Here is a 21,828-nt window from a genome sequence, read left to right on the forward strand (position 1 = left end):
ACAACAGCGGCGCTCGGGGAGCAGTGAGGGGTTAGGTGCCTGCCTTGCTCAAGGGCACTCCAGCCGTGCCTACTGGTCGGGTTTCGAACCGGGCAACCCTCCGGTTACAAATCCGAAGCGCTAACTAGCAGGCCACGACTGCCCCAAATCATTTATCATTACATGGAATGTGGTTTTACCGTGCTAGACAACGGAACAATATGCCACATTTTAGCAATAATATGTTCCTGCCATAAAATACTGTACCTTGTATGTCTATGGTCCCGTCTTTGCTGACGTTGTTTATGTTTTGCTTGGACGTAATTTCTACCGGAAGCAGAGAGAAATGTCCCTTTAAAGATGGCGTCTGACAAAAGATATGTATACGCGGGGGCTGTGGGTTTTTTGTCATATTTTATTATTGGATGCCACGCCAGACTACACCATCTTGTACTAAAGGTACATATGTCTGAGACCACTCCAAATCTATTCTGGGTCATGACTTATGCCTTCATGGGTAACAGCTAACGTTACTGATAAGTGTTAGCAAGCTAGCTAGCTGTTTGCTGTTGATGGATGCAATGCACTTTCACTAGACTGAATGCATGCCTTCTAGGTTAACTATTTGCCATATTTACAAGTAGGTTACTATTCATGCACATACAGATGTTGACAAGGTGCTTGCTGTGAATTTCATGTCATGGTCTGTCAAAGAAATGAAGAGTCTCGTAAGTTAGCATTGTCAGTGTGGAGCTTGACCATACGAGGACAAAAACAGTTCGAATTTATATTGTATACATTTACATGTAACGTGAAATGTTTTTGTAAACTGTAGTTCCAGGTAATTTTATTCTACCAGTCTGTATGCAGACGACATGTAACCAACCATAGATCAACAGTTATTGTCATATGAATCATAGCTGATATTAACTGAAATAGTCGAGATCCGAAGCGTTGCAATGTCTGCACTGTCCTGGCGAATTCACAATTAATGTCAGTCTCTGCTCAATTGATTTTAGGATGACATCCGGCAGAAAGTACACCTGAACACCTTTGGGTTTTACAAAAATGGTTACATGACTGTGAGCCTGAATAGTCTCATGATAAATGAGGTGTCAATCGAAGAAGTTGATAGCAGCACGGTAACGTTAAGACGCACAGGCTACTTTACCTTTTTACTTACCATATTATATTATTATATTAAACTCACGTTAATGGTGATTTAACTGTCATAAACTCATTTGGGTGTACTGTTTTCACATCTCAGATTGGATTCATTTTGGACAAAACTAACAGCAATGGGTTTGCTTCATATTTGGTAAGCATTCATTCAGCACAGGTTTATTATGCCGTGTTGAAGAGCAATAGGTCAGTCATAACTAATGTGATGAATTAGTAAGCTGTTGTGTCATGTTTTTAAGTGCTGAGTGAGCTCTGTGTGAGGACTCATGTGCTGTGCTCTGTGTGTGTCAGGATGATGACTCTGGGTTTTGTGTCCTGAAGAAGACACCCAGTAGTGATGCTGTGGTGTTGCTTCTGTTGGATTTCAACGGGCCTGAGTAAGTTTTCACCAAAAAGAAAACAATAATATTAATAAGACTAATAATAATACATACATAATAGACTTAATCAGATTTCAAATTATCATTTAGAATTCTAAAACAAGCAAGTGATGTCCGGTGACAACCCCTATGGATAAGGGGTAATATTAGCTTAGAGTTACTAGTGAAATGGAGGAGAAAGGGTGGGAAGTGGGAGACTTTGCAACACCGGAGCGTGTGACGTAGCGGGTAAGGAGGGTTTAAATCTTAAAAACATAATTTATATTATTGTGTAGGCAATCTATAATTATCAGACGTAGAGGTTTTGTGTTGGCTGGACAACTACCATATCTATGGATGCTAACTTAAACTAAGTTTTTGATGACCAGTGCTGGGACTCATTCCTTGCTCCCCTCTAGTGTGGTTTGGAGATACTAGAGCCAAGCTGTTACAGATTGTGTCTGTTTGTATGATTTCAGAGTAACCATAAAGACCTCAGCAGAGGAAGGTCTCTTTCCCCAAATCATACCTATCCTGGCAAGAAGTGCAGATGCAGAACCAGATGGGAAGCAGGAGAAAGATGTGGCCAAAACAGGTACACATGCACATTTATATACCAAAAGAAATCCTGCATGCAAAGGTTTCAAAGTTACACTTCACTAAAAACTGATGAAGTGCTAAAATGCCTCAATAGAATGTTTTAATTGAGATCAATTCATTGATTTATTGTATAATCTAATTCATCATGAATCCAAACTGGTTACTTACTGATATTCTTTTTTTTTTTTTTTGTCTCTGGGCAAACAGATGAGTCTAAAGTCACAAAGGAGCCTCCTGTGGTAAGGCTGTTGTAGTGGAACAATCTGCTTTAATTTTTCATAACCTCTTTTAACTACTTTAACAGCATTGACTTGTCTGAATACCATCTGTGTCTCTTTCAGGTTACTATCAAAGAGCCCACATATCCTTTGGTGAAGAGGGGGGATAGTTACTCATTCAGAGTATGTATCCTGTAAATTGACCTATGCTATTCCTTTGTCAACACCGTAGTCTACACTGGTTATCTCGAAAAGTGTTTGTATTTTCTGATGTTGATTTTCCCTTATTTTCTTTCATGTTTCATTCTGACAGTTTTATTTCAATGTCACCACTGATGACCAGCAAGGCTTGTACAACTTCTACTTCTACAACTGCTACAGCAGGAACGCTCAGACTAACCTGCTGAAGTTCAGCCTTGATGTAAGTGCTTGCTTCTTGCTCCAAGTAGTCCTTTTTAACATTGGTATAATGTGCGTTCAGTACATTATTTTCCAAAATGAAGCATGGGAAAATAAATCATTGAGTCTGTTTTCGTAATGGCACCATGAATGGCTACATTACATTGTAAAACATTTTGACTTTAAGGTTTACAACTTCAGAGAGTGAGTGAATATGTGAGTGAGAGAAAGAGAGATTGAGTTGCATCTCTTGGCAACAGCGAAACATGTTAAAGGAATGGGCTGTGTCTTTGTAGATCAATATTGAGGAGAAGAACCCTAACAGCTTCCTGTCGGCGGGCGAGATCCCTCTGCCTAAGCTCTACATCTTCATGTCCATGCTCTTTTTCATCATTGGGACACTCTGGGTCCATGTGCTGCACACCAGGAGGTAAGCTCTGTGGCATCTAGATAGATAGATAGATAGATAGATAGATAGATAGATAGATACTTTATTGATCCCCAGGAGAAATTCAAGGTCTCAGTAGCATACAGACAACACACACACATTCACTAACAGCAGAAAAAGTAATTAAAAGTATATAATATGAAAACACAACTAAGCAATAAGGACAGTAGAAGATAAAGAATATACTAAAATACAAATTATACTAACTAACACTTAATCTAAATCAATTCTAAAAACAGTATCCACATAGTGGTGATTAATCAATCAAGAGGCGCTTGCAATGACTGAGGCAGGGACTGAGCCTGTGCCATCTCACAGGACATTCTGCCTAATGGGAATGGAATTCCCTTGGGAGTGCTTCTAATCCAAAGGAATGTTAGTGTATTACCTGATAGGAACCACTAGAGGTCACCCTCATCATTCAAATCAATGTCAATTCATGATCAGATGTAAGCAACGGATAATATGGAAATATTAATGGATTCCAAAGGTATTAGTCAGAAAATGCACATTTAGACTGCCAGAGCATGTAATTTTATTCTTCCTTCTAATCTCCCTCCTGATGTTTTCCACTGAAACATAACACACGGTTTGCCACTTAGGCACTTAAGCATTTTAATTAGACGTTGCACTATTTTTTTTTTTACAGGGACGTTTTATCTCTCTCTCTCTCTGTGTGCTGACTGACTGACATTTATTTATTTATTTCACAGTGCGGATGTTTACAAAATCCACTGGCTTATGGCAGCTCTTCCTTTCACCAAATCACTCTCTTTGGTGTTCCATGCGGTGAGTGACCCCTCACAGTAAACTGCGTAAGGCGGGGATATACATTGGCCAGCAGCAAGTGTAACGCAACGGTTTGACCTTAACTGACAATTGAATACGCTCGCAAGTTCAACGCTCAGCTTGTTCAACGCTAGCGTTATGCCAGCGTTGCCACAGTTCCGCTGCCGAACCATAGAGAACAATAGGAAACCTGCCGCTTGCCGCTGGCTAATGTGATCCCCGCTTCATGCATGCTTTACACCTTTAGCAAGGGGTCGATGTTGTATACATACTAATTAGTAGCTTGTGTTTGGATCTCCCTCAGATTGACTACTACTACATCTCCAACCAGGGCTTCCCCATTGAGGGATGGGCTGTTGTCTATTACATCACACATCTGTAAGTTCTCTAAGGAAACATTTGGTGACTTAAAGATGACATAGAATGGAAAAACGTATAAGTATAAGTATATATACTCTTTTGATCCCGTGAGGGAAATTTGGTCTCTGCATTTATCCCAATCCGTGAATTAGTGAAACACACTCAGCACACAGTGAACACATAGTGAGGTGAAGCACACATTAATCCCGGCACAGTCAGCTGCCTGCTACAACAGCGGCGCTCGGGGAGCAGTGAGGGGTTAGGTGCCTTGCTCAAGGGCACTTCAGCCGCGTCTACTGGTCGGGGTTCGAACCGGCAACCCTCCGGTTACAAGTCCGAAGCGCTAACCAGTAGGCTACGGCTGCCCCAACCTTGGCTTTGTTGAGTATAGAGTTTGGTACATGGGCACAAAGCTACCTTGAACAATGAAACATGCTTGTTTCCTCCTTCATATGCAAATCTCAGACTTCTAAATGATCACTAAAAAAACGGGCAAATCTGAACAAAGACAGATTGTGGCACAAATACAGTCCTATGTGACTCAAACCATTCCTCTGATCACTCACCCCCTCCACAAGTTACATTCCTCTGAGTTGGAGATTCAGGTAGAGGTCGCTGGAGCCTATTGGAGGTGCTAGATATCTGCTAGAATGGACCATTGTATTCCCCAGCCTAATCATAGGCTTGTAAATGGGCTTGTAAATTAGCACCTGAGCATGTTTTTGGCAAACAAAAGTTGCATCCCTTCTATGTTCACATCAGAGAACAAGGTCAAATACTCTGTTCCATTCTATGTCATCTTTTAAAAGGTGTTTAAAATGGTGTCACATCTGAGTACTTACGTCTATATGTTGCACTGGTTAGTGTTGTCTCCAGGCCACTGATTCGGTCAGTCAAGCTGAGTGTGCAGTAACTGTGTTCTGTCTTTCCAGGTTAAAGGGTGCTCTCTTGTTCATCACAATAGCCTTGATAGGGACTGGTTGGGCATTTGTGAAGCACATTCTCTCCGACAAAGATAAGAAGATCTTCATGATAGTTATCCCTCTTCAGGTAAAGTAGTCCTAAACAGGTAAAGTAGTCCTAAACTGTTAGTATTTACCCTCCTACTACTGGTACAGTTTGTCTTCTCGTTATGGGAATTACAGTTACTGTCATTGTGGTAACAATGAGCATGCAGAATTGCAGACTGGACTGAAACAGCGTAGTAAGCCATGTATCATCATCAGACATTTACAAAAGATGTACTGTAAGTCATGTACCTTGATTTCAACTGCTATTCCCCTATCCTCAGGTGTTGGCCAATGTAGCCTACATTATCATCGAGTCAACAGAGGAGGGCAGCAGTGAGTATGGTTTGTGGATGGAGATCCTCTTCCTGGTGGACCTGCTGTGCTGTGGGGCCATCCTGTTCCCTGTAGTCTGGTACGCTCATGCTACATTGCCCCCATTTTATATCACTACAGCTTAATCTATGGCTCCCTATAATAATAATAAGATACCTTTAGCCTCATGAGACCATCCTGATCTCGCGAGCTCCATTTTTCCACTTGCAGATCAGTCTGGCTTCTTGCGATAGAGAAAATTTGGAGCCAACAAACAAACGGCCAATCAGCGTTGGTTTTGAGGCGGGTTTAGGTTAAGGGTAGCCTAGCTTGTTGTTGTATTTTCGTTAACGCTCTGTTAGTACATCATACGCTTCGTCGATCTGATTGGTTGATTTGGCCCGTCTATCACCAACATAGGTGGTGATAGACAGATGATTTAGCCAATCAGTTAACCAGTATTTTCGCCCCTTCCCAAAAGTTCTCCAACGGAAAGTTCCCAGTTAGATATGCCGAGCAAATGCAAAGCAATCCATCTGGTGGAGTCCGGTTAAGATGCCTTATGGATGAATACAGATCTGGGATAAATATTAAGTGATCAACATGTTTGTGTTTGGTTGGAAGTGAACTGACTCTTGTATGTATTGTTATGCACTGTTGTTCTGCAGGTCAATCAGACATCTTCAGGAGGCATCAGCTACAGATGGAAAAGGTATGATGCTGCCATCACTCTGTGATGCACTTGCAAAACTATGCTCTGCTGCTTAACAATAGCAGTATCTGTCCCTGCAGTGTTACTTTAAAATAGCAGTCAGTTCTAGTCCTTTGCACAGTTAAAGGCAAAATACCCTTCAATGAAAAAAAAACTTAAAGCTTAATCTCTGTATGGAAAAGTGGCTGACTATTTTTACCTTATGTCAGAAATTGAAATTGAATGTGTACCTTGGAAGGTGTATATGACGCGTGTTAATGAGTGTTGGTGATGTGTATGTGATGCGTGTTCTGGAGTGTTCATGTTAGTGATGTTATGTGATTCGTGTTCTGGAGTGTTGATATTGGTAATGTGTATGTGATGCGTGTTCTGGATTGTTCATGTTGGTGATGTGTATGTGATGCGTGTTCTGGAGTGTTCATGTTAGTGATGTTATGTGATGCGTGTTCTAGAATGTTCATGTTAGTGATGTGTATGTGATATACCCTTAGTTTCCAGGATTAACTCTCTTCTCAGGGGGTAAATTGAAGAATACTGGAAGCATAGATAATAGATTAAGCCATTTAATTGACGGTAATATGGATGGAACACTTTGCACATAGAAAGAGTTACATTTACTATGACACGTTCTCTTTGGGCTGGTTTCCTGTACGTCATTGGTTGGCAACAGTGCCAAAGCTGGCCCCGCCCCATCAATATTATTTGGCCCGCCAGATTATTGCGGTAGTCCGATTTTTAAAAAAAAATCATTTGTATTTCATAATATCGATTTACAAATAGCCTATTCACCAATCAGACTGCGGGTGTTTAAACAGATATGAGAAGAAAGTGAAACCAGAACACACTCTGTGCATAGCCCTCTGCCAGAGCTTCAATTTTGCACCTTCGTGCCACTGTCTGGAGAGGATAGGCCACCTTGATGGTGCTGCTTTGTCTCACGGTGCTGTCTGATATTATATTCCTTGCGAACAGCGACAACTTAGCAGATCAGACACACAGGCTTTGCATTTGTGAAACCAGGTAAGATGAACGCAAAGTTTTCTTTCCATTCCTCTTCAAAGGCTCTACTTTCACTGTCAATCTTCCTCTTTGGACTTTTTGACAGACATTTTCCCCCAGCTAACTCCTAGCTAATTTCACTCTGCACGCTAATATTTCTTGTAGGCAAACAAGTTACTTGCCGACCCCTGTCATAGATTAAACCTAGTCCTAGACTGAAAGAGAACAATGAAAATCTCCAAAATCTTAATCTAGGACAATGTTTAATCCACGTGTGGGAAACCACCTCATAATATAGACCCTTTCTTTAGTGCTCAATGTGAACAGTGTGGTTTTGGAGAACGTTGGGCTTAGTTCAGCAAAGGGGCTGGTGGCGTAACGGCCAGAAATCAGGCCTCTTGGCTCCCCCTGTGACGCCAACAGCTCCAATTGGCTCGTGGTCAGAGATGATGAATGCCATGGTCTTCAGCAGCTGCATTTCCCTCTTTAGCAAAGTAAGACTGAGGACTTGGTCGTCGACATTAGAGGAGACAGTTCTAGCGTGCTGTCTTTACTTGTATCTCTAGCATGAATTTTGACAGTGAACTTTGACATTGAATTCCCACCAGTGTCATCCAGAGTCTAGATGAATGCTGCTATAAAATAGACAGGGCTGCCTGCTGCATTCTGCCAACAGCTGTATTACAGCAAAAAGCTTTGATCTCTTTTTTGGAATAACTTTGTAAGCCTGCTTTCATGGTTGAAAGTTCTTCCATACTCAGTGTCAACAAACTGTTTTTGTTTGGCTGCCTACTTGCATGTTACAAAAAAAAAAAAAAAAAGTCTCACAGAGAGGAAGAAAAACACTCTGAAGGTCGTAGCAATGGGTATGAGCTAGCTATGACTCAGCACTGGCTAACATTGGGCTTTTACATTAGTAGATGAACCAGCAGGGGCATTAGCTGCTGCCAATTATGATTCCAAACACAGCTCAAAATGATGCTGATGCTCAACAGACAGTGGCACTTCCCCCAACAGGCAGACCCGACGAAGACTTATTATAAACAAGGGTTTAAAGGCTTGTGGTGTTGTTGTTTTTCTAGCTGCTATCAATCTTGCCCAGCTGAAGCTGTTTAGACACTACTATGTGATGGTATGTATGCAGACACACTTACTGCACACACAACACACACACACGCGCACACACACACACACACACACACACACACACACACACACACACACACAGACATTTTATCACCTGGATAGTATGCTGAATGCATCCTTCCCATTGCTTGTCTGAAATGTTATAATAATAATGTACTGAATTGTCATTTGGATTGCAAAATGTGGTATTCAACAGATAAGTACATTCATGTTTTCAGTATATTGGTGTTGCTTAGTCATACAAGCTGTTACTTTTGGTGGTGAAACACGGTTTAAATGTCTTCTCCCAGACTCCTGAATCAATTTAGTGCATGTGGTTACACAGCTGGTATGAAATTGTCTGACTCTTACTTCTCTCTTTCTGTCTTAGATTGTGTGCTACATTTATTTCACGCGCATAATTGCCATTCTCATCAAAATCATAGTGCCCTTCCAGTGGAAATGGCTGTACCAGGTAAGGCCTGTCTCAGTGTGGGTGGCTGGAGATATTTCATTGTACAGTTACATGTACAAGGATATGAGTCTGAGACAAAAAAAACTTCAATGAAAAAAAAACTTAAAGGTTAATCTCTGTATGGAAAAGTGAAATTGAATGTGTACCTTGGAAGGTGTATATGACGCGTGTTAATGAGTGTTGGTGATGTGTATGTGATGCGTGTTCTGGAGTGTTCATGTTAGTGATGTTATGTGATGCGTGTTCATGTTGGTGATGTGTATGTGATGCGTGTTCTGGAGTGTTCATGTTAGTGATGTTATGTGATGCGTGTTCTAGAATGTTCATGTTAGTGATGTGTATGTGATGCGTGTTCTGGAGTGTTCATGTTAGTGATGTTATGTGATGCGTGTTCTGGAGTGTTGATGTTGGTAATGTGTATGTGATGCGTGTTCATGTTGGTGATGTGTATGTGATGCGTGTTCTGGAGTGTTCATGTTAGTGATGTTATGTGATGCGTGTTCTAGAATGTTCATGTTAGTGATGTGTATGTGATGCGTGTTCTGGAGTGTTGATGTTGGTGATGTGTATGTGATGCATGTTCTGGAATGTTCATGTTGGTGATGTGTATGTGATGTTCTGGAATGTTCATGTTAGTGATGTTAGTGATGTGTTCTGGAGTGTTCATGTATGTGATGCATGTTCTGGAATGTTCATGTTGGTGATGTGTATGTGATGCGTGTTGAGTGTTCATGTTAGTGATGTGTATGTGATGCGTGTTCTGGAGTGTTGATGTTGCGATGTGTATGTGACACGTGTTCTGGAGTGTTGATGTTGCGATGTGTATGTGACACGTGTTCTGGAGTGTTGATGTTGCGATGTGTATGTGATGCGTGTTCTGGAGTGTTGATGTTGCGATGTGTATGTGACACGTGTTCTGGAGTGTTGATGTTGGCGATGTGTATATGACGCGTGTTCTGGAGTGTTGATGTTGGCGATGTGTATGTGATGCGTGTTCTGGAGTGTTGATGTTGGCGATGTGTATGTGATGCGTGTTCTGGAGTGTTGATGTTGGCGATGCGTGTTCTGGAGTGTTGATGTTGGCGATGTGTATATGACGCGTGTTCTGGAGTGTTGATGTTGCGATGTGTAAGTGACGCATGTTCCGTGCTGTTCTGCAGCTGCTGGATGAGTTGGCCACGCTGACCTTCTTCTTCCTGACGGGGCACAAGTTCCGGCCCGCCTCCTACAACCCCTACCTGCTCCTGTCTGTGGAGGATGAAGAGGACCTGGAGATGGATGATGTGTAAGAGACTTTGGAGATACACAGACACACAGACACACACACACACACACACACTCACACACATGAATACATGCAGTTATATACTTACTTTCCCTATGACAAAGACGTGTTTTATTAGTTGAACCGGAACTTGATGGTTGTCTGAAGTGGAAGCCTTTTGAGACCCTTAGTCATTTCGAGGAATCCTTCAATGGAAATGGAAAAGCTTAGGTGTAGCAAAGAACAAACAGTCTTGTAGAATTGGAGGTCAACATGGGTTCAACTAACCTTCATCCACTCCAATTCATAAATAACTTGTTTAGTATATACGCATGTCTTGTTCCAAGACTTGTTTTAAATACAACAACAATTCTCTAGTTGATAATGCAGGAATACTCTGCCCTCGTTATGAGTTGTGGTCACAAACACACAAACGCCTTGCTTTTCAAGTTCTGTTTTTAGCCTGGTCACCAGATCCCTGAGATGCTTCATCAACGTCACCTATTCTGCGAAAGTTTTGTCCCCATTCCCTCGCCTCCTCGCTCATTCATTTTTTAAATTTTTTTTTTTTTTTTTTTTTTTTTTTTTGTCTTTTTTTTTTTTTTTTGTCTTTTTTCAGCGGTCACACTTCTGTACATCACTCTCTTCCATAAACCACCAGAGCCGTGTGCTCTGCCTTGACCTGTCTCTTCTCCCCACCTCCCCCACCCCTCTTCTCACCCCCGCCCCTGCATCATCTACCCTGAGGCGTTGCGCCTCTTTTCCGCCTGCTGTCCCAACTCTTCCAGAAATAGCCCAGTGGCACTATGTGTCCTCGTTCCACTCCGCACACTCTCTCTCTCTCTCTCTCTCTCTCTCTCTCTCTCTCTCTCTCTTTCTTTCATTTCCTCTCTCTCTCTCCCTCCATCCCTCCTTCCCTATACTCGGCCCTGTTTTCTTTCCTGCTCCCCCTTGACTCTCCATCCATCATCCTGAATGGAAACCTACTTTCCTCCCACTTTTGGGTGTACACTTGAGTGCAACTTGGCAGGGGAGGAAGAAGCTTTTTAAAAATGAAGAGGGACAAAGTAAAAATATATAAGATGAGGAGAGCCATTTTCAGCATGGTTAGTCCAAAGAGGGTCAACCAAACAAATGATTGGTCAATTGTTTCTTTGAACAGAGGGTTATTCTTTTCTGGTGTCAAATGCCAAAAAAAAAACAGGAGAGTTGAAACAGGAGAGTTTATTTTTGAAAAGATCTTGATAAAGGAATCTGACGCATATCTGATGCCAGAGGGTTTTGCCCATTTTCTGGATGCCAGGAGAGTTGGATCCAGATATGCCCACGGGTCATTATAGGGCCATTAGTGGTTGGGCAGCATGGGGGAGGTTCTTGATTCTGGGGACATGAACCAGGTAAATGCACACAGGGGAGTTGGCCATCCAGGGGATGGGCTAAGCAGTGTGTTCTAAGGCAGTGGGTACTAAAGGTGCTGATGGTGCTCCACCCATGGATGGAGACCTTGGACACCAGCACTTGTGGAGGGGCCTGGCAGGAGACTCAGAGACTCGGCTGTAGGGTAGCAGGAGACCTGGACGCGTTCCTTGCACATTCAGCTTGTGCACTGTTTTACAGGAGTGGAACTGAAATAGCTCTTTGAGCTGACAAATGGTCATCCGTGCCAGCATGTCCGCATTAGATTAGAGATTTAGAATTGGCTAAGGCTTTACTTAAGTCTATGTTTATGTGTTTGCTTACCCTGGGCAAGGAGGGGATCTCTCAGATCTAGATGATATAAGAACTTTTCTATTAGCATTTTACTATTTTTGTTAACATTTTATTAGCATTTAGACCAACATGATTTTTACCAGAAATAACCACTTAGATACTTATTTGAAGATTGCCTTGTTTGCCTTAAAAGTAGTAATAGTAGTTTAAGTTGTCATTAGCCTTGCTGGTTATAAGAGTCCCTTAATGATGACCAAAAGAATATAAAGACATTTTTGGTTTCTTTTAAACTGCACAGGATAACTACATCGACCGCTTTGGGAGAAGGAGTCAAGAAGGTGAAGAAGATCTCCAACGGGCCGTCAGAAGAAACTGAGAGTGTGGCATGATGGGAGCTCTCAGCTAACGTCTCTGGAGCCTTTCGCTTAAGAGGTCCAGAAACATCCTGAAGCTGAATCGGACACTCCTAGATCAGGGCTCTCTCACCACCACCCCCTCTCCCAAGATGTCTCAGTGGACTCCTCTAGTTCCCTTGTCTTAAAACAGACCCGTCTAATTCCAACACTTTCTGTACAGTTTATCTTGTAAAGGGTGTGTACACCTTGGAGATCTGGGGACTCAGCTCCTGGATATACACTAATCTTCCATTGCAGTGGTCACTGTAGTTACAACAGATACGCTTTGGTGCTGCTCTTTGTCATGTACAACTGATGTTTTGTTGTTTTTATTTTTTTGCCACCATTTATATTTTGGCTAATTGATCTCAGATCTGATTATGGCTGTACATGCCCAGTGAGCTGTACCATATATAGTGTAATTAAGTGGATTTTTTTTTTTTTTTTTAATTATTATTATTTTTTTACTTTTAATCTGTGCTCTCATAAGAGAGAGTAAGCAAGGAAATGACTTGAGTGTCTTCAGTGAGCTGTTTGGATTCAGGTGGGGTATTGGCACACTTGGGGTGACTCAGACTGTGCTGATTTATAATAGGTCCTTAAGGTGAATTCAAAAGACAGGGTGAATTCTTATAGGAAATGTTTTGCTACATAGATTGGCCTGGTAGGTCAATCCATGTTTAAGTGGAACATCTCGCTCTTCATGTGGAAGAGTCTAATGTTTCCTTAAGGTTACAAGCTTGTGAATATTATTACACTGCTGTTTTTGATGAGAATATTGAGCATATTGTTTTTGGTCGTTCCTGTATTCTAATGGGTTACGGTTTGAATTCCTTGAGATCACATTTACAGATAATCTACATGAGCCTCTGATCATTTGTAACATACCTTTAATTTTTAAAAATATTTCAATGCAAAAGAAAGCATTTCAACTGCTTGAAATAATGCTGCCTAATTTGAAGATATTTGAGTGGAGTTGTTATTTATTCAGTATTAGCTACTGCAGTTGTTAAATTGTTTTTATTTTGTTTTGTTTTTGAATAAGAGAACACTGAATGTATGGCATGGTAATATGGCCAAAGCATTACTCCTCGTTAGAGGACAGTTGATGTTTTCTGCCGTGATTGAGGTGTTGGACATTTTGCACTGGTTTATAGTATTGTAAAATAAACTAAAATATAAGATATAACAGTTCAAAATAAAACTTCACAAAGGAAATGAACTCTGTTTAGGTCAACACACTGATGCAGTTTTTTTGTGTTTTCTTTTTGAAAAATTGTATATACCTATTGTTTTTTTCTCTCATGTGAAAACCATGTGAAATGTTAAAGATTGGTCATTTTGGGAACTGTAATGAACATGTCTTTCATGCATAAAGTTGTTTTGAACTCTCCTTAATGCAGATTGGTTTCATTCATGTTAGGGGTAAACAGGACAGTGTCACCATTCAGGTAGTCCACTCTATTAATAGCTGTAACGGAGAAACAATCCTCACCTTACCTTGCCTCTTTTCCTCTTTAGGAGAGCTGAAACTGACCATCGCCAGCTTTTAGATTTTCATTGTACTTGTACTCTGCACAATGACAATAAAGTTGAATCTAATCTAATCTAATTTACTAAGGTTAATTAGGATGCAAGGCCTTTCTGTACATTGACAGAGTCAAATAATCAATAGAAGTCATTTTTCCATCATGTTTTCTCTGCCAGGAAAGGCTATTACTATGCAACTCATATAAAATATTGGTATCCCCTGGGAGGTTTGTCAAAAATGGTAATTTCCTCCATACTCAGGGTTGAAGTGTGAGCCCTGCCCCTTTTGTACTGCAGCCATGCATCTGAAAGCTAGGTTAGTTGCAGTGATTTGACCTGGCATTAACTTCTGTTAAACAAAAGTTTCTTGGTGGAAGTTCTTGCGGCATTTCAAATCGTGGACACGTTGGCAATCGCAAGTTGGCAGGAATTTGACGCTGAAATAAAAAAAAAAAAAGAATTTGACACTGAAATAAAAAAAAAGTGTGCTGCTTATCTTGACATGAGTTGTTCATCACTTTTGTTATGGCAGTTCAAAGGCGATATGAATTTCAAGAAATCGACGCTACCAATTTCGGGCCATATTTTGACATTATGGCACGGAGTGAACGGAAGGTTGAAACAAAACAAAAATGGAGCAATGTGGAATGACTAGAATAATTAGTTGTTGGTGTTTGAAATAGATTGCTGGTTAGCACATTTTCAAATTTGCCTGTAATGTAGAGGGGGAAATAAGCAAAGTAGCCTAAATTAGACATGTGCTACTGATGGTGGCGGGGAGTATGGATGGAGAGAAGAAATTAAGAAAGCTAATCATGAACTTTACTTATCCCTGCTTCAAGGTCCGCATGAAGTAGACATGCTTGGGCGGCAGCGTACTCTGTGCGTAATGTGTGTAGGCCCATAATGCCCTGCACTGATGGAGCGTAGCGCGGGTATATCGTCAGGAGCGGGACGCAGGTGACACGATCTTAGCTGTCGCATCCGACAGGACAACGATGTAAGAAGAAGAGTTGAGAGCAGCTCGGACAGTTCCATGCACATCCTCGTCAGTCCGGATTGATGTAAGTAAAGTTTGTTAGCGAAAAGTTCATTCGTTTTTGTTTTAAAACAATGTATCCAGTGTATCTTGAAGCGCAGTCAGAGTAGCCTATTTCACGTAGGCTTAAACCCACTTTATTATATTTCCGATTTTCCGTAGATCACCAAGTCGTATTTTGTAGCCTGAGGTTTGTCCTCTGTAAGCAGGGGAGTAGTAGTAAAATAAGAGGTGGGTAAACAATTCTATAATCACGGTAAGGTTGACTGCGCCATGCGGTATTGTATTTTTAAAACGGCATTCAGAACATGTTTGATTATGGTGGAGGTTATTGTCCAATGTTTATAACAATACCAGTGGTATTAAATGGTTCCTATAGATGAATGTTCATATTCCTATTGATCATAGGGATCAATAGGGATCTATCTATCTATCTATCTATCTATCTATCTATCTATATATCTATCTATCGGGATTAAGTTCGGAATGGCACCCAGGCTAATCTATCTATCTCTCTATCTATTCTGAATGTGGATAATATAGTATGATTTTTGAATGTAAAAAGTTCCAATTGGTAAATCAACTCTTTTGAAAGGTGGATAAACTCCATCCCTGTAAGCGCTTGCTTCAGAGAGGGCAGGACACCATGCACTTTAAATGACAGCCTATGCTATCTGCTGTCATCTGTGACTGTGAACCTGCTGGATGGTGGCTGCCATGTGTAGTCTATTACTGATTTAGGTATATTTCATCTGAAAGAGAACAATAAGTAGGCTATGGTAGGTAAATAAAATAGGCACTGTGAACATGCATCTTTAATTTTAGATATTTTCCACTCTGGGTGGTTAGAACGGACATAGGTCTCGGTTTAGGCAGTCAACTCATGTGTAGTCATTTACAACAAATATGCATGCATTCATTATTCAGAAACCTTTTTTTAACTATTTAACTTTCCTTTTCAGCCAGCTGGCTGCTAATCCAAAACAGAGCCCCTAATGATAACTCAATTCAAAACCCGTTTGCTTTCCTGTCAGTGGAGAAGGAACAAGTGCCTTGTTGATTGGTTTAAGTGGGCCATTCTGTGTGAAGAAATAGGCTAATCCTCACAACAACCCAAATTCCAAAAAAGTTGGGATGCTTTTGTGAAATGTGAATTAAAAAAGAATGCTATGATTTACAAACCATGTATTTAATTGAGAATAGTTCAAAGACAACATAACAACTGTTGGAGGAGAGAAATTTCACTATTTCATGGAAATAAGCACACGTCAGCAACACGTCTCAAAAGGGGCTGATAAAGACAACAGAAGGAGGGACATTTCACAAATAATTAAGTGAACTGGAACCATCAACGGGATAAAAAAAGAGCATCACAGAGAGACTGAGTCCCTCAGAAGTAGGCTAAAGATGTGGAGTCAAAGTCAAAGTCAAAGTCAAAGTCAAAGTCAGCTTTATTGTCAATTCCTTCACATGTTCCAGACATACAAAGAGATCGAAATTACGTTTCTCACTATCCCACGGTGAAGACAAGACATATTTTACCAATTTTAAGTCACCAATTTTAAGTCCACAGACAAACATAACATTCAAGTAAACAAAAAAGTAAGTAAATAAGTAAATAAGAGGGCACATATAATAATGAAAAAATAAGAGCAGCAAAATTTTGTTGAAATTCATCACGATCAATGATGGCATTCATCACTCTGTGTAAACCTTTGGATATACAATATAATAATATTTCTTATCATGAAATTGTGAAGGATTTGAGGCTTTCATCATCAACAGTACATAATATCATTTAAATATTTAGAGAATCTAGAGAAATATTTAAAACAAGGGACAGGGCTGAAAAGAAATATTAGATGAATGTCGTCTTAGGTGGCACTGCATTAAAACCAGATGTTTTTCTGTAAAGAACACCATTGTATGGGCTCAGGAAAACTTCTGATAACCATTGTCTATGAGCACAATTTAATAGATAGATAGATAGATAGATAGATAGATAGATAAATAGATAGATCTTTATCATTGCATGCGATACAACAAAATCCTGTTGGAGCCATCCTCTCCACATAGCAGCATAGAGTAAGATAAATATATATATCTCATATATATATATATTTATACATATATATATATATATATATATATATATATATATATATATATATATATATATATATATATATATACTCACATACACCAGCACAAAGAGTAAGATAAAGATATATATCTCACACATATATATATATATATATATATATATATATATATATATATATATATATATATATATATACGGTACTCACATACACCAGATAAAGATATATATCTCATATATATATATATATATATATATATATATATATACATACACCAGCACATAGAGTAAGATAAAGATATATATCTCATATATATATATCTCACACATACACATTCATTCCATGTTCTCAATAAGCAGCTAAAAAACAGAAACAGTAAACACAGCAGTTATTGCACAGAGTCCGATTGCACTTTGCTCCAATGCTCCATTCAGGAGTGCTAGTGTAAACTCCCCATGCAAAGAAGACATTTTATGGACATGATACAAAAATTCTACCATCTTATCTGAGCCTGAGCTTTTTGGAAATCATAGACTCCAATGTGCTAAAGAGGAGAGAGACTATTCAACTATCCCAACGTGTCCAACTTGTTATATGCTCAGTTCAAAACCCAGCATCCATGACGGTGTGGAGGGGCATTAGTGCCTATGGCATGGGCATGGTGCAGGCAGGAATAAATTCTGAATGATGTGCACAGAGTTTGAGCAACATATACTGTCATCCAGACAATGTCTTTTCAGGAAAGACCTTGTATATATGAGGAAAACAATACCAACAATATTTCTTCATAGAGGAAGAGTTGAGGTGCTAAAATGTCCTGAATGGAATAAAAAACTTGATTAAGAAGACCCCAGACTGTTGATCAGCTGAAATCCTGTACGGGCAGGAATGGGACCACATTTCATTCTCAAAACTCTAGCAACTGGTCCCCTCAGTTCCTAAACAGATCCTTTTGAGACATGTTGCTGATATTAAATTCAAAATGAACATATTTTGTTTTTTCAAAAAACAATAACATTTCTCTCCTTCAACAGTTCAACTATTCTCTGTTAAATATAGGATTTACATGATTTGCAAATCCTAACATTCTTTTTTATTCACATTTTACAAAGCGTCCCAACTTTTTCGGAATGTGGGTTTACTCCAGACATGAAGCCTGTTGCATACAGAACTTGAAATGATATTCAACTGTCGGCACTGATATGCTAATAAAATGCAACAAATGTGTTATAGCAACAAAACTTGAAAATAACAACACAACAACAACACATATAGCGCTTTCCTCGACAACCAAAGGACTTCACAGGGAAGGGGGGACTTCATTAACCATCACCAATGTGTAGCACCCGGGTGATGCACGGCAGCCATTATGCGCCAGAACGCTCACCACACACCAGCTTGAGGTGGAGAGTGAGGGAGTGAATGAGCCAATCACACTGGGGGATGATTAGGGGGCTAGACTGAATGAGCCAGGTTGGGAATTTAGCCAGGACACCGGGGAACCCCCTACTCTTTGTGATAAGTGCCATGGGATCTTTAATGACCACAGTGAGTCAGGACCTCGGTTTAACATCTCATCTGAAGGAATATCTTCCTCTTGCTTTATCTCTGTTTATCCTCACATAGCCCCAACTCTCTTGCACTCCTTCACCCTAATACTTGCAGACAGTCTGCACTTGGACCTGGACAAAATTGGACTTAAATATGTCATTATTGAACAGATTTGTAAATAAAGCATTCATCTTATCATTAGAAGGAACCACCCATAACTTAATCCATTGTTATGATGTTGATTTCTATTTAAGGTACTAGATAATCATCTCCTTTCCTAATTTGAGACTGGACTAGCTGCCTTAATGGATTAGCCCAAATTACTCCACTTTCTGTTACCCGGTTAATGTGCAATCCCCCTAATGTGCTAATTGCACCATGCCAGTGACTGGCGGTGCACTGAGGAGTGTGGCGGTGATTTACGGTCACAGGGGGTTTGTTCCTCGGTGGCGTCTGGAACCAGATTAGATAACAGTTGCCTTCAGGTGACCCACGCTTGATGTCAAACACAGGATCATCCCATTGGCCAACTGTCAGAGATATATCAGGCCCTCAGACAGAAGTGAGCACGGACAAGAAACATGTCAAGTGCCACTGTATGTTCCCTGGACCTGTTATCATGGTCTCGTCCATGAAGCGCGAGCGCATAGATGTGGTCATGATCTCCGCTTAGCACAGAGAATGGACATCAGAATGTCACTAAAGATCATTTGACGCATGTAATGCTTACTGAGCGAGCCGTTGTGTTAGCAGCACTGGAAAGCAAGGGCAGGATTGAATGATGATCCGTGATAACCTTGGAAAAGGGTGATCCATTTTCATCTCATTCATTTACCTCTAAATCATAAGTCCCCGTATGACCCGGATAGAACATTTTTTTCCCCCATTGATCCCCTGCCAACACATTCTCTGGGTTGCCCTCCTCCTCCTCCTGTTAGGGTGTAGACTACTGAAGCCGGTCCAATGACAAAGACGGATTGCAGTCCTACTTCACTAGACTGTGGAGGAGAAGCAGAGCAAATGTTCAACTTTATGTAAATGCATAGCACTTCAAAGTGTAAATGATTGGAAGAGATTAATAGTCGTGTTTCATATTTTCCTATTTAGAGGATATATCTGGTTTATAAACTGTATGCGTCTTTTTGTAGACGGAATTTCAACTTCATAAACCCTATCTCCAAATCTAAACTCTGAAGAGAAAATATTGATATTCTGGAAATACTACAATAACAGCTTGATTATCCAGGAAGAGGCTGACATTTGTCTTGGGTGAGATGATATAGTCACAGATGTTTTGGATTCAGAGTATCAGTCCTACAGAGAGAATAAAAGAAGTTGAATCTTCATGGTGTCATACAGGGAGATGTTGTGATTTTGTGTTTATTCTGCTCTCAATTTATTCATTTATTTAGGTTTGTAAGTTTGTTTGCAGGTCATTGGTGCTCTGTTTTGGAATAACTTTGGAATGAGATCAAAGGTAAGACCCATGGCTTTTTTGACAGTGTGAGTTTTATGTGTGCGTGTGTGTGTGTGTGTGTGTGTGTGTGTGTGTGTGTGTGTGTGTGTGTGTGTGTGTGTGTGTGTGTGTGTGTGTGTGTGTGTGTCTGTGTGTGATTAATATGCGTGGCTATTTGTTTGTCGCAGGTGTATTATTCATGCAGAGCTGATGGCGCTCCTTGGCTTTCTGTGCTAAAGCTTATTGGGGTGTGATAAGCAGGTCAATGCTGCACTCTTTCTCCTTTGCTCTCAACATTAGTGCTCTCACACGTCGAGGAATACTAACAGACGAGACAACAGATCTGCATGCATCTAAGCCTGAAAGAGATATTTGATTGTGAGATTCGATTGTGAGGGAAAACTTTAATCTTTGTGAGGGAAAACTTTAATCCTTTACTTGGATACTCAGTAAACCCATTTTCAAGATTTTTAAAAGCTAGTTTGCAGGTTACAGATGACACACTGTTAAAGCTGCTAGATGAAGGTTTCAGGTAAATGCTTTTTGTGAGTGTGTGTGAGAGTTTGGAAGCTTTGATCCCAGGCCAGTTATCTTCTCTCCCCTCTGTTTCATTTCAGCTCCCCCTCTATCTGTTTCGGAGAGCTGATAAGGCTATCTTTTGTGAAGGGCGCTGTGAATTACCTGTGGAAAAAGTCATCTGCACAGTTGCACAGTCACTGCTATCATTTTAAACTGTTGGACCTTGCTGCATTTGCCTACTTTGTTCACTTTGGGCCAAAAGGAAAAGAATTACATTTGAATACATACTCAATGCTGAAAAAAACATACCAAGACTCTCTAGCACAGCCCTAGAGTTTTGTCTGAGAACAGTCTGTTTTTCTTTTTGTCGGTCTGAGAAATAGATAAGTACTTTTTTCATCTTGGCAGTCCATCGAGGGAGTGTTCACTGAGTACTACTTTGCATTCAAAGGCTTTCCTGCAGAGTCAGACTGCCTGACTGCCTGACATTTGTTCATACATCTGTTTTGATGTATTTTTCAGTGGTTTCTGCATATTTATCCAGTGGAAGATGATACACTTTTGAGAATCTCCCAAGGACTTTGTGAACCTCAGAGGTTAAGCTTTTGCTGCTTTGAAACATGTTAGTATTTAAGCATTTAAGCCATTTGTCAAACCACAGCCAAGGATAGAATAATATCTACAGAGAATCTGTCTGAAAGAAAAAGGGAACCAGAGAGAGGCAGAGAAAGAGAGAGAGAGAGAGAAAGAGAGAGAGAGAGAGAGAGAGAGAGAGAGAGAGAGAGAGAGAGAGGGAGGAAGCATAATAGGAGTGGCTTCTGTTGCCAAGAACAACGGTATCAACACATTGCATGGTCACAACACAGACCCACCCACACAGGCACGCTCTCCCACACACACTCTCAGTGGCGCGACGGGGCAGGCAGCTCGCAATCTCACTCTGCCAGCCAGGGACACAATCACCCGATTCCCCATCGCCAGCGGGCAGATCCAGACAGATGGGAGTGTGCCCCTCCGGCACGGGCACCACCAGTAGCAGCAGCAGCCCCCTCCTCCTCCTCCTCCTCCTCCTCCTCAAGAGTGTGTGTGAGAGAGAGCGCTCCCCTCCAGGCCAGAGCACTGATCCCACAGCGCTGCCTTCCGGAGCGGGGTTGAGGACCCAGAGCCGTGCAGGAAAGGAAGGGACAGGAGCTCGGACGCAGCTGAACGGATTACAGATCATCCTGCACTCCGCCGTCTCTCTCTCTCTCCCTCTCTCCACAGCTCAGCACGCGGCGCCCGGGGACAGAAAGAGA

General features: G+C 40.8%; 2 protein-coding genes across 2 annotated transcripts in view; both read left to right on the forward strand.

Moving 5' to 3' along the window:
- Positions 1-302: 302 nt before the first annotated feature.
- Positions 303-13,729, forward strand: gpr107 (G protein-coupled receptor 107). The gene is made up of 18 exons (XM_048259227.1): positions 303-438; positions 999-1,121; positions 1,247-1,297; positions 1,453-1,538; positions 2,000-2,115; positions 2,328-2,359; positions 2,462-2,521; positions 2,652-2,759; positions 3,034-3,167; positions 3,899-3,974; positions 4,279-4,352; positions 5,267-5,384; positions 5,626-5,756; positions 6,325-6,368; positions 8,450-8,499; positions 8,884-8,967; positions 10,128-10,252; positions 12,240-13,729. Exons 1-18 carry the CDS (start codon positions 340-342, stop codon positions 12,328-12,330), a joined length of 1,602 nt encoding a protein of 533 aa, XP_048115184.1. The 5' UTR covers positions 303-339; the 3' UTR covers positions 12,331-13,729.
- Positions 13,730-21,342: 7,613 nt separating this feature from the next.
- ncs1a (neuronal calcium sensor 1a) overlaps positions 21,343-21,828 on the forward strand; it is an 18,599-nt gene continuing 18,113 nt past the window's right edge. The window contains exon 1 of the mRNA XM_048259921.1: positions 21,343-21,828. This exon is cut by the window's right edge and continues 392 nt beyond it. The gene's annotated coding sequence lies outside the window, so the exon portion shown is untranslated.

This window comes from Alosa alosa, chromosome 12 (genome assembly GCF_017589495.1).
Source record: "Alosa alosa isolate M-15738 ecotype Scorff River chromosome 12, AALO_Geno_1.1, whole genome shotgun sequence".
In the NCBI taxonomy this organism is placed as follows: domain Eukaryota; kingdom Metazoa; phylum Chordata; class Actinopteri; order Clupeiformes; family Clupeidae; genus Alosa; species Alosa alosa.

Excerpts from the sequence above, each read along its gene's own strand:
- gpr107 (XM_048259227.1), top strand. The coding sequence starts at position 340 with ATGGCGTCTGACAAAAGATATGTATACGCGGGGGCTGTGGGTTTTTTG. Across the intron at positions 2,360-2,461 it reads TCACAAAGGAGCCTCCTGTG|GTTACTATCAAAGAGCCCAC; the intron begins GTAAGGCTGTTG and ends TGTCTCTTTCAG. Across the intron at positions 3,168-3,898 it reads CATGTGCTGCACACCAGGAG|TGCGGATGTTTACAAAATCC; the intron begins GTAAGCTCTGTG and ends TTTATTTCACAG.